General features: G+C 38.6%; 1 protein-coding gene across 1 annotated transcript; it reads right to left on the reverse strand.

The window, feature by feature from the left end:
* Positions 1-3,591: 3,591 nt before the first annotated feature.
* Positions 3,592-11,272, reverse strand: pskh1 (protein serine kinase H1). The gene is made up of 3 exons (XM_053318979.1): positions 10,950-11,272; positions 9,179-10,102; positions 3,592-5,846 (listed from the first exon to the last, which is right to left on the reverse strand). Exons 1-3 carry the CDS (start codon positions 11,016-11,018, stop codon positions 5,529-5,531), a joined length of 1,311 nt encoding a protein of 436 aa, XP_053174954.1. The 5' UTR covers positions 11,019-11,272; the 3' UTR covers positions 3,592-5,528.
* Between the last annotated feature and the right edge of the window lie 2,598 nt (positions 11,273-13,870).

The raw sequence follows: 13,870 nt of genomic DNA on the forward strand, positions 1-13,870 counted from the left end.
AACGCCTGTTTGATCACGGTGTGAAGCTTTGTATCAAACCTGGCAACCCAGTGGGCCTATAGCTTCTACTTCAGCGCAATCTTCCAGGTCATGCTGCGTGTTTGCCAGCAGTGGGCGCTGTACTACTGCCAGTAAGACAGTACATGACCTCGGGTTATGATCATAGACTGTATGGTTATGATATAATATGATAAGATTTAACATGTTTATTTCACCCACTATAATTATATCACACGTACCCAATTGAATGGCTTTATTACCACTATAGTGTGTTCTGGATTCATTAATTTACCATCATTTATAAATATAATAACTGCAGCTCGTAAAAAGTAAATGGTATAAAGGTAAATTGATGTTGTTTATAGTATCTTTAAAAAATACAGTTGTAATCTGGGTGTAATTTGGTTTTAATTACCACTCTATCTTACTTTTGTCAGGGATTAAAGTAATGTAAATGTTAAATAGACTGCTAACTAACAGGCACTGTTATACATTTTAATGAGCCACACCCATGTTTTAAAACATAATTTAAGTAAAATTATTATTGTTATAATTACAACAACAAAATTGGCATGTTTTGAGTTTTGATGATGAATTGTCCCAACATATTAAATCAAATTTCATGACATATGGGTGAAAACAGTAAGAGTAGAAACAGGTATTAGTAGCACAGCATACCTTAATTGTCTTTCTTTCTTTTCTTTTTTTAATTACTTCAACACTGTAGAGTTGGGGTTGCCTTTGGCTGCCCACTCATTTATGAAGAAGTAAAAGATTGAAATAAAATTTTGACAGGCACACCTCTTCTAACTGACAGAGCAACATTATCATTTATTTTGGACAATAAAAATACTAAAGCAGTGAACTCAAGCAAATATGGTTGAACAGCTAAATGTTTGTCTTAATGTGGACTAATGCACACATGAACTCTTGTAATCTGTTGGATGGGTCACAGTAGAACTGTTACTTCTTTAAGTCAATAGTGTGAAACTCAAAATGCAATGAAACAGAAAGTCACGTTCGAGTGTTTTATTGGCACATACAACTCACTGTTTAGAAAAAATAAAAAAAAGTTAATGGTAGAAGAATCAAAGTGTTATCATTCATTTTGACACACAATTACAAAAGATGAACAACTGTTTTCAGGTAACAGTGTTGAGTTGGCTACTTCATTTAGGGCAACAGCATTGATATAAAAATCACACAGATATATAAAAACATGAAAGAAAACACTTTTACAAATGTGCTGACATTCTGCAAAACTGCTAAGGAACTGATTTGATTACTCATCTGACATGATACACAATAGACACTCAACGATGCTGCCGACTAATTCAAACACTGCAATTCCTTTGAGTCCAAATGATTCATTTGAGACTGTGATTCCTCAATCTGAGATTTAAAGAGGTTATAGTTTTATGTTTCACAAAGATGATATACTTTAGAAGACATCAATCAACACGCTACAACTCATTAAACTGTATGGTGCAGAAAATGTGACACCTTTAAATGATACTTCACACAATATCTATCTTTTCACTATCAAATCAAACACCGCGGGCTCAACAGGTGGCAACATTTCGGCAAATGAACCTTTCCAGGCCTACATGGTGCTTTTGATAATAAAAAGACACATTTTGGGTGGAGTATCTGTCCAATGACAGGCAGTACACAATACTTAATAGGGAACCAATAAGTAGAGAGTGTAGATTTGAGTGTACCAATACCAGCTCCAATGTTAGCCTCACTTATGGTCTTTTATACATAAAACATTTACTCTCACCAAGAGGTGAGTCATCCAGACAGATAACAGCAGTGGAACAAAGGTACAGAGACATTTCAAAATATACCAAAATCTGACTTTCATCAAGGAAGTGGAAAGAGTAGCATCAGAAAGATGACAGAGCATCCTGGAACAAGCAGAGGACAAAAAACAAAAAGAAAAGGAAAAACTGAGGTCAGCTGACATGGCTCGGTTAGGTTTCCAGTATGTGTTAAAAAGTTCACAACAACAGCATACTTTAGAAGTCTGGGGTAGATCACAGGAACATGCTCATTTAAAAGAGGAAAAGACCCCGCTGTAGCAACTGATTTACTCTGGGAGTGTTCTGAAGGGCCAAAAAACATTTTAAAAAGACGCAGTGAACAGGTCCAATTAACAGGATGACTGTAATTATAAAACTTAACAAAATTCAATTCAACTTTGTACATGAAGTGCTTTACCAGACTACAGGAAAAAACAAGAAAGGAAAACAATTCCTTACTTTTCCTGAATCTTTGAGTTGTGCTTATGTTGGGCAACACAAGTCATTTGTACTCAATCATTTCACTCTGCTTGAACTGTTTAAAAAGTTCAGAAATGTCACGTTACTGTAATGTAGCCTTTTAAATTGTACCACAACATTACAAAAAAACAAAATCCATAATCTAATATTCCATTTCAGAATATTGTTATTATCAACGTATCATCCAGCTCAGAGTTCAGTAGTCACAATACCTTATGATGTAAGGGTGCTGACTATCTTCACATGATGGTTATTGAACTGAATATGATTCAGACTGAAAAAGGAAGAATTAAGAGAGTGCAGATCAAGAGAAAGGTCCAAACTGTTTGTTGATTATGACATTGTGGATTTGATAATCTCAAGTTTTCCTCTAAGTAAGGATTTTTTTAAATTTAAGTGCATTTTAAAGGATCAGCTAACTAAAAAAGCCTTACACAAGTGACTGCATAGTTCACGTGCTACGTTTTCTAGCCTAATATTTTAAAATCATATAGCCTAATGTTCATTTAATTCGGTTCTATATATTCCTCTATCTTTTTGTGGTTTCCTTCACTTTAGTTATTTTGGTCTTCAGTTGGGTTGTTCAAATGCAACCTGCCTAGGAGCTACTAAATACCAGCATCCAACCTTTCTTCTTAAATAGCCTCTGTTCCACTAGCTTCTACTCTAAAGTGGGTCAGTCTTTCATGACATGACTGTGATTAACAAAGAAGATTAGTTTGGCACGCATGACCTGGGGGAAATAAGAAAAGAAAAAAGAAAAGAAAAATGTGATTCGTACCTTTCTCATCTTTGTCATAGCTCAACTCTACCTACTTCCCCTTAAACAGGCAGGTAAAACGTGTCATTTGACCAATTTTTTTTTTTTTTTTTTTTTTTTTTTACAATTGTTATTTTGGCAGTGAGCCAATGGATAAGACTGATGGGATATGTCATGGTGGTTTGCTAACACAAGCAACAGAAAAGCTGCTGGGTTACAGATATTAGTGGAACAGAGCTAGCTAGGAAAGATGGCATGATGTCTGATTTGGGTTGCACCAGCTATTCATAAATCCATCAGGAGTGACTGAAGTCCTTTCTAAGATCTTAGTAACTAGCAGACAGGTTCAAACTGGTTCTTTACAAAGTCAGGTTGCACCATTTAAACTTCAGAATTGTCTTTGGATAGCCGATATTAGTAATGTATCAGTTACTCGGAAAGTACTAACATAACTTGTAAAAATTACAAACTTTTTAAACTTAACAGCAAATTATTATTTAGTTCAATTTATATCTATGGTTGTATTCATGTAGTGTAGAATGAGCAGAAAAGATCTGATTATGCTAACCTAGCTAACGTTATTTGGTAATTTCCTAGGATATTATTTTTGTAAATCTAAAATTTCCCAGTTATTATTATCAAACAGCATTTTTTCAAGTGTCACGTCAGATATGTCAAACATATTCCATATTATCTCTTTTTCTCTTCATTTCAGACAGTACATATTTCAACAAGCTAACGTTTTTGTCAGTGAGTTGGGTTAGGTGCTGAACAGTTTCACCTGGCTAGGGTGTAGTTTTATATTTAGTAACAACTTATCTCAACCTCTACTTATCTCTCTCCAAAAACTACTTTGTGTGGTGCAACCATTTTAAATTTAGTGATACAGAAATATTCGCTAAGAACTCCTGGTACAACTAACACCTAGGACACTCACTACCTCAGCGGTGCGTGTGTCACTGCACTGCTTGCACGCCTTGGCCATTAATAATAGAATGTTTCATGTCGCTTCATTGTAAATAACATTTTTTCATTTTGACATAAGGTTAAGCAGCATTGGCTGAAGTGTGAAAAATAAATAATTACATGTTAGGTTGAAAGCAGCTTTCTTTCTGATGGGCATGGGGAGGTCTGGTTTGGGCCACTTCTGTGTCAGCCACATACACTCCTTACACAGGACTTACTGTATTCTCCAAGCTAAACCCCTGCTATCACCCTCAAGAAGAGCATCAAGTTCTCCAAATGCGCAAATTTCCATCTGGAAGCAGGTAAAATAACAGGCAGGAGTCCCAGTTTGAACAACCAGATCCCACCATGCTGTCAGAAAGAAAGCTGTTTTCACCTCAAATATTAAATTTATAAAGACATTCTATCATTGATGGCCATTATCAAAGTAAAACTCTATAGCGTGGCCCAGGTGTAAGTATGAACTTATCAAGAGCTGGTGCAGCCAGTAGCTCTCTCTATGCAACACATGTTTGCCATCATTGCTGCTCTTAGAACATGTACCATTCACTGTGACCAACAAAGGAGACCATACAACACCCTACAAAGCTACATAACCTTATGAAAACTTAATAATACTGCTATGCAACAGGAAGGGCTCACAGCTGCTACTTCATAAGTGAATCTATCAATCTGAAAATCATTGGGAGCAGGGCTGTGTGGCTTATTGTCTAGTACAATAAATTTAAGATTAAACACTGACACAAAACAGCTTCACAATCTTTTGACAGTTTAGAACAATGATATTAACAGAGCAATAATGGCAAGATATGATAAGCTTAGACTTGACTAATAAACAACATGCCTTCATTTTGGCCTTCAAGGGTGTGGTTATGTTGCAGTGTGTTTCCATCGCCCACATGTTACGATCTGTACAATTAGTACAATAATAAATTCACAGCAATTTTCAATCAGGAATGAGTGAGAGGAACTTGTTTTCCCCCTCCTCTTAAGTATCCCTTTGTTCTTAGAAACTTCAGTACCCAGAACTCTGTTCAACAGATCCTCGTGGAAGGTCATTATCCAGTGACCATTTGAATGGAGACTAATAATCATGTCAACAATAATAAATAAATATGTAGAGACACAGGGATTGAAAGAACAAAAAGGAAAAAGGAGTGAAAGGCCCCATCCTGCCAAAGAAAAGGTGAAGGAATGGATGGAGAGATGATGGAATCGTTGCAGTACAACAATTGACTGGTGTGTCCGTTTCTGTGCACATCAGAAGACACACTGGAATTCATAGATTACACTGTCCTCATGGACTTGTTTTATAGTCTCATATGGCAGCAGTTAATTTCTCAAACTTAAAACTTTTGGTAGCCATAAGTTATGGTCCTCTTAATTCCTACTTTTTGGGGCGAAGCCCTTACAGGCAGCGACTTCAAATGGTGGTAGTCACTGCAAAAGCTAAGTCATTGTAGTGCTGTTTTCCCTAAAATATAAAAGGTATGCAACAGTCGCTGTTCGCCCCCATTTCAGCCATTGTATTGCTGCTGATAGCGACGATTCAGCTCGCGCAACTCCTTCTCCCGCACCCGCCGGGCTTTGTTGGATTTGGTTGAGCGACTAGAGCGCGTGGACTGGGCAGACTTTGTACTGTGGCAGCGAGAGGACGCCCTCTTAAGGAGGTTCTGAGATATACAGCGTTGTAGGTTCTTCATGGAGGATGAGGCAGCCATACTGACGATCCAAGGGTGCTTCAGGGCCTGGCCGGCCGTAAGCCGCTCACTGGGATCCACTGTTAGAATCCGCTCCACAAAGTCTTTGGCCAGGTTGGAGACGCTGGGCCACGGCTAGAGAAGGGAGACAGATGTAAGTATTGATTTCAATAATCTTTATAGTCTAAACTCCTTTTTTTCCTCAATATGCCTTTTAAGATGTTTTGAGGAAGAGCACAGGTTTAAATATCAAAAATATATAAAAAGTTAAAATATCTGCTGTGAAAAGGGCAGAATAGAGTGAAACATTACATTGGAGTCTCAAACCTTTTTTCACAGCAGACATTTTGGTGCGTCAGACACAGGTGCAACTTATAAAATTACTAATCACTGCACTGCTTTGTAACAATTGCTGGAACAGAGTCGTCGTTAATGTTATTAGTTCCACCTGTGCTTTTCCTCTGAAATGTCAAAATGCCTGTTATGAATCAGATTTTTCTTTTTTTTTTCTCCCCCGCAGCCTCCAAACAGAAGAATGACCTTGAGAAAACTTGGAAACCATTGATCTTACCTGATAGAACATGAGGAATATAAAAGAGACCACACACATAGTTTGAAGTTAAAGAGGTGGGAAGAAAATATTAAAAGGCTTACAGTAAAAATTTACTTTTAGCTGTGAGATCATGAATGTATCTGTCTGATGAAAATAATGAATGCATTTTCAGAATCTAGGAAAATTCCTGTGGATCCTATGGATTTCAGTAAGTTCAGCTTCTATAGAAAAGTATAGTTTTTTTATCGGTGCAGTTCTAAAAAACAGACACAAGATGGCAGCAGAGTGACATTAAAACTGAGAATGTCTCATAAAAGACCAGTCAACATTTGACCATTTGACCATGTTATGTAGTTGGTTTACTGGTAATGAATGCTTTTGGTCTTTTAAGAATTATCAGACTAATCGATGGGGCAGTAAATGCTATGTACCTCTCCTGGATTCTGTCTGTCACTTCACTGATGAGAACTTTGAATATGTTTTGCTTGGACACAATTTCATATCTATATAAAAAAAAGTACATAAAATAAAATGTTTGCTTAAAACAAATGTTCTTGGCAGATGCTGTCGACTTTCTGAGAAATAGACTGTGAGTCAAACTCTACCCCCTACTTAGACAGGAATTGGGAATCACAACGCTGCGTGCCTTTCCTCACACACACACAGACACACTGCACTTGATGTCCTGCTTGGCAACCAGCTGTGTTTTCAGTCTCCCAGTAGACAACTATCCCCCCTGTCTTTACACAGCAGGTAAATCACCAGTGCTGGCTAAAGATACATGACACATATATATAAGCCTCACACATACATTTCTGCTCCACCTACAACAACGTTCAGGCTGTGATTAGATCTTGGACTGCAGCTGTAAACATGAACATTATTTATCACAGCTGTAAAGACACGTGTCCCTGAGGGAGGCGCTTCACCTCAGCTTCTCTGCTCATTTACCAGAGAGCAGGATTTTCTTTAATCAACGGTCAGGACTCCAAAAAGGATCACAGGCCTCTCAGCCATGCATCCTGACATAGTAAGAGTTCTTGATCAGAGTGATAATTGTGTGACATAAAACAAAATTCCCTGTCATAATTACTAGTTTACAAGTATTATTATAGTTCTTATTTGTGATTGTTGATTAATTTTCTTTCAATCAAGTTATCGATGAATGGACTAATTGTTTCAGCACAACTATATTTCACAAGGTTTTTAATTTCTTGTACAGTGCTGAGCAGTTAAAGGTACCCTATGATGTTTTTGACCATTAGTAACGCTATGGAGCAAGGTTTTTTTTTTAAGGAAAACATTTTCATGCTGTTTCACGGATTGATGGTTGGGGGCAGTAATGCGCCAAGTTTAGTCATGTGTCAACAAAAGGCAAGACTGCAAGCAGGCAAGCATGGGTGTAAACAATGCACAATGTAAAATATTTAAAAAATAAGGCCTACACACAATGTATTTTGGTGAGAACTTATAATAAAATTTCACGAGATACCTTTAAGAGGAATTGAGATGTCACAGCTATTGTTTGAACTTTTTGTGTGCTTAACACTAAAATACGGATCATGCACATTTCCAGGTCTGTATTTTTAATATAGGGCTCTACTGGAATATCTTTGCATGATTAGCAGCCACATAAACTATTTATTTTTCACTAGTCCTTTATGCAGCCCCTCAGTTCAGCTTTTGTGTGAAACAGACTGTTTTCGGTCCTGTCTCTTTAAAATACCCCTCCTGGTTAGTCTCTGTTGTGATTGGCCAGCTTCAGGAAGTTTCATCTCTCTCTTGTGTTCATTATTCAAATCAGATAGAAGCCCGACTTTTGTCTGACAGGGGTCATTTTACCTACATCCACCTCATTTTACCTACATCCACCTTTGACCATGTTTAACATAGATATCTAACATTATAATACTGTATAAATGACAGAAAATCATAACAAGCATGTCCCTTCTAAATCGAGCCTTCACTTTACCTTCTCTCTCTTGGTTTTCAAACAGATGTCAGAATAATCCTCAAAGAAATAACTACATTTAAGTCACTGCCTGTATTTGTGTTGACAAGGAATAAAGGCTGCTCTGGCACTCTCATTAAAACATTTTTTGTTTGTTTTTTATGTAATTTATGTGACAAATAACTCTACTGCATACACACTACATGATTTCAGAAATGCATAATGGTACATTCAAGTGAAAAGCTCACTTTACCAATCCTAAAGACAGCTTTCCAGACATACCTAGTATTTATTCAGCAGCTTTGCTACATTATTTACAGGCCTCAGCTAAAATGCTAGTTCCCTGTGAAGTGATTTTAATTATCAAATGTGTCTAATTTGACCTTATCTTACCTGTCAGACACTTTTAAGAACATTAAATCTGGATGCATCCCCAGAACACTGAGATCATTCAGCTGCTCTGCATTAAATATTACAAAACTACTCAGCTATTATTTGCGCCGGAGTGGCTGCATGTGGGGCAAACATTAACCAAGGGCCCCTTTGTAAAGCTCACTGGCAACATAAACAACCCACGCTATGAAACAAAGGAACAGACTACTCAGCATTCTTGCAACTAGATACACAGATAGAGCATAAATTATTGTGCTCACACACACACACACACACTAAGAAGGGGGGAATATTGACTTAGAGAGGATAAATAAATGCAAGCCAGCATGGTGAGGTGAGGGGTGGGTACATGTGATAGAAATGGACCCAAACCAAGACATGAGGAATTATGTGTGTGTCTGTCTGTGTTAAGACTCACATGTCAGGGCTGTGTTACCTCACAAGAAAAGCTGAACTTCTTAGAAAACTTCTGACAGAGCCTCCTGCAGTGTGAGGAGTTTATTTCGAATATGGGTGAAGTCTGGTGGGGGGTAAGTGTGTGTTAGAACAGCTAGCTAACTAACTCCTCACCTCTCCAGAGAAGCTGTACTTCCCCTTGAGGATCTGCCGGTAGAGCCTCATGCGGTTGTCGTCCTCGAAGGGCATGGTTCCACTCAGCAGGATGTACGATATCACCCCCAGCGCCCACATGTCTACTGCGTTTGTATAGGGTTTCCTGACCAGGATCTCAGGGGCGATGTACTCTGGCGTACCACAGGTGGTCTTCATCAGACACTCATCTCCCTTCTTCCTGCTACTGGCCAAACCAAAGTCAGTGATGATGATCTTGGAATCGGCTCCAGGGTGGTAGTAGAGCAGGTTCTCTGGCTTCAGGTCTCGATGAGTGATCCCCAAAGTGTGGAGATACTTGACGCCATCCAACACCATCTGGAGGACCCTTGTGGCATCCCGCTCGGTGAAGGAGCCGCGAGCGATGATCCGGTCGAAGAGCTCTCCTCCGGTGGCCAGCTCCATCACCATGTAGACGCGTTCCGCTGTCTCGAAGACCTCCATCAGCTGGATTATATTGGTGTGACGAACGCGTCGTAGAACGCACAGCTCCGACTCGCACACCTCCCTCCCCTCCCGATACCGGGTCTCGATCATTTTGATGGCGTACGGCTGCCGCGTGCTCTTGTGCTCCACGCGGACGACCCGGCTAAAACTCCCACGACCTATCAGAGCTTTGATGTCGTACTTGGCTGTGACACGCGGGTCAAACTTGGCTCGGTATTTTGCCACCTTCTTCCGCTGAGGGTCCGACAGTTCGGAAGGGTCCTTGGGTGGCTGAGTAGAAACAGTGGGAGTGGCAGCTTGCGCCTGGGCCTGGTACGGAGAGGTAGAGTCTGCCTTGTCACCTCCCCCTCCACCAGCCCCACCCATCTTGCTTCCAGTGCCATCCCCTCGTATGAAGTGCTTATAGATATCTGTCTGAGGAGGTTGGGGAGGATCAACCTGAAAAACAAATGAACACAGCTGATCCCAAATGCAACAAGACAATCAAACTGACTGAAATATATCAAATTGTTAAGACATCCACTCTTGACTGTCATGACCAAGTCATCTTTTGAGCTTCAGTTTGAACATTTTTCATTCTGGCTGATGGCTTGGAAATGGATGAATAATGGAAGTAACACCAAATTCCACCAAGACTGTCTCCTTTTCAACAACAATCTTTTTTTTGAATTTATTAATTTAATATGCCAAACGAGAACTTTGATGGCATCACTATTTTCTGACATTTTAGAGACAGAACAATTGCTGATGAATAGAAACATGTATTGATTTGTTTATTGATTAAATGAATCTAATCATTAAACATACTGGTAATAATGTATGTAGTGAAGCAGTGACAGTACTAATGCTGTTCCTATTAACAGTATCAGTAACAATATTTTAACTACTATGGCTAGGCGACACGAACAATATCAAATACTGCAATGTTTTTTCTCGATATCGATACTGTGACAATATTGCAGGATGACTATTGGTGCTTTTACAAAATATTTACACAACTATAAATAATCATTATCAACAATCAGAAAATGTGGAAATAGTGATTAAGTGAGTAAAGGCAAATAATTGAACAGCTAAAAACAAGCTTAAGTTAGAATAGTTTAGAACATTATATCATTTAACTCTAATACAGCCTTTAAAGCCATGAAGATTTAACTTACTTACATTCATGCCATATCCAAAATTTAAGACTATACCTAGTTTCATATCATGATATCGGTAATATTGTTATATTGCCAAGCCCTAGTTACTATTAATAATAGTTCAAATATTGTCCTTTACTGACCTTTTTGACCAGGTTCAAATGAACATCCCCTGGAGGCTCAGGGAGGACCTTACTGTTCCTGCACCCCATCACATCACCATGGGCCTCTGCCCAGCCAGCCACACAGGCCACCAGGAGCCCTGCCTCATCACCGCAACAGCTGATTCAACACACTCAGGACATCCAACAACCAGGGTGTAACCAGACTCAGACAGGGGGTTCATGAATAAAGCTGATTACACCCACTCCAGTCCCAATAAGCTGGCATCAGCAGTCACAGTTCATGAATGTACCCGATACATCCACTTAAGTCCAGTTTGGAAAGTCGATGAGTTCACGAATGCATTTTGGCGAGCGTGTTGTCTTTTTGTTACAACTTACTTTTATAGAGCTGTGCCACTGAGTCTTGCACAAACAGCCAGGCTGCACTGTCTGCAGACTTTGGGTACCTAAAGGCCTTTCAAAAACCTACAAGGAGAGAAAATCACATGAGTAGAGTCAGTATGGATGCTCAGGGCAAAAAATGGCTGATGAGGGGGGTGGGGGGTGAAGAAGGGTGCCCGGAGCATCCAGCCTCCCTAAACCAAGTTTAAGTGGGGTTGCCTTTAGGAGAAACGCAAAGTTATGCGTCATGCGGAGCTTCCACAAAAAACAACTTCATCAACCATGGTTTGATCCATTGGGAAAAGCTGCAATGTCAGCAGCGGTCTTGCCACAGATGAGATGAGACAGCTCCCCTGGAGAATCACATGCTGGAGAACAGCAGAGGGAAGCTCTGAAATGCAGAACACACAATGAAATATGAACCGTGAGTGATTACGGTTAGACTCCCCAAACACATGAACAATATGTCTGAGTGTATGCTGAATGCTGACATGACAGGAGCAGCTTTTTTAACATTTAGCCTAAATCACTGAAATTGACTAATCTAGTGATATAACTAGTTTTAATAACTTTAAATGTAAAGGTACACTTCACATCTGAGTTGAAGCTGTGTGATGAGGCTGTATTGTGAAATCTTCATCCAAAATATGATCTTTAATTTCCTTATTAATTAATCATTTAATTATTTTGGTCCATTAAATATGTGAAAAAAGGTTTATCACTGTTTCCCAAAGCCCAATATAATGTATTTGAATGTCTTGTTTTGTCCACAACCTTATTCACTTTACTGTCATAAAAGAGTAAAGAAATCAGAAAAATTCACATAGAAAAAACTAGAATCAGAAAATTTGGATGAATCAACTATCAAAAATGTTGTCAAATTTTTAATTTTTGCCACTCTATATACTCGATATCTGAGTGTCTAATGTTGGAAGTCTGAAAGTTTGAAGAAATTAACGTATTTTACTTTGTCAGCCATGAGTAGAGAAAAATAACGGAAAACAGGTTTGTACATGATGAAGACATCAACATACTTAAGTAAATCTATATGACACTTGATGTAAAAGTTTAGTTTTTTTTTTTTTTTTTTTTAAAGAAGGGGGCCAGGCCCTGCTCATATCTGTTTTTTTCCTTTGCCAAAAACACATTTCTCTGTTTTTTCGGCAACACTGTTTAACATTAGGATAGTCTCTACATACTTTAACACAAACCGGCATTACAAGTGTAAAAGTGACTTTCGGTCTCACCTCATTACTTATCCGAGATAGCGAAGTGTCTCAGCATGCTAACTAGCCTGCTAGCAGCAGGGCAGGACTCCCAACTTGGCCAAATCCAGCCTCCTCACCCCACTCTCACTCAGCTGGGCTCTCCATTTTCACCTCGTACTTTCCAACTTTATTCCCAAGGAGAAACAAGTCAATTCCATCTCTTCTTTCCACAGTAACGGTTTGAGTCAATTCTGGAGTTTCATGGTTTGGTTTTGTAGATGCTGTAAAGTGTGAAGGGACTAAACAAAAACATGCAAAGTTACCCCGTCGGTTGCTTTCCTGGACGGTGTTTTTTCGACCAGGACCACCTTCCCACAGTCACACACACAAGAGATGAAGGTACCCTAAACGCAACACGGCTTTTCCGCTTCGCTCTGTCAAAATAAAAGGCGTGTTGAAAATGTCTGAAGCGTTTTCAAGCTGAGACAAAATATTTGTGTTTGGAGAAATCAGTAGCAGACCTGAAAAAACACACAGGAACTATGTACACAAAATTTTACATTAATCATTAATTATTATTATTATTATTATTATTACTATGATTATTGTTATTATTAATTAAGGGTCCATTCCATTTAGGTTTAAAGAGAGCAAGGTTCCTGCTATTGCTCAAGTGTAAGGGGAGGTGGTGTGTCAGCTGAAAAAGATGACGAATTTGACAGATTGTCCTGCTATTTACAGATAATAGGGGCCGAAAACACATAGTCCTATCTGACAAGTCTTACTATTACAATAAAAGTAGTGGTTTGATCTCTCTGACTGTTATATTATTATAAATTACACAATTAGATTATTAATAGTGAAGCATCAGTGTTAGAGCAGCATGTTACTGTTGTAGCTGCTGGAGGTGGAGCTAGTTTACACTACTTTATATACAGTTAGCTAGTTTATACTACTTTATATACAGTTAGCTAGTTTACACTACTTTATATACAGTTAGCTAGTTTATACTACTTTATATACAGTTAGCTAGTTTACACTACTTTATATACAGTTAGCTAGTTTATACTACTTTATATACAGTTAGCTAGTTTACACTACTTTATATACAGTTAGCTAGTTTACACTACTTTATATACAGTTAGCAAGTTTACACTACTTTATATACAGTTAGCTAGTTTACACTACTTTATATACAGTTGGCCAGTTTACACTACTTTATATACAGTTAGCTAGTTTACACTACTTTATATAGGTACAGTTGGCTAGTTTACACTACTTTATATACAGTTGGCTAGTTTAGTCCAGTGGTCCCCAGCCCAGGCGTTGGGCCTCTCCAAAGTGTCACCA

The sequence above is a fragment of the Scomber japonicus genome, chromosome 5 (assembly GCF_027409825.1).
Source record: "Scomber japonicus isolate fScoJap1 chromosome 5, fScoJap1.pri, whole genome shotgun sequence".
NCBI classification, from domain to species: Eukaryota; Metazoa; Chordata; class Actinopteri; order Scombriformes; family Scombridae; genus Scomber; species Scomber japonicus.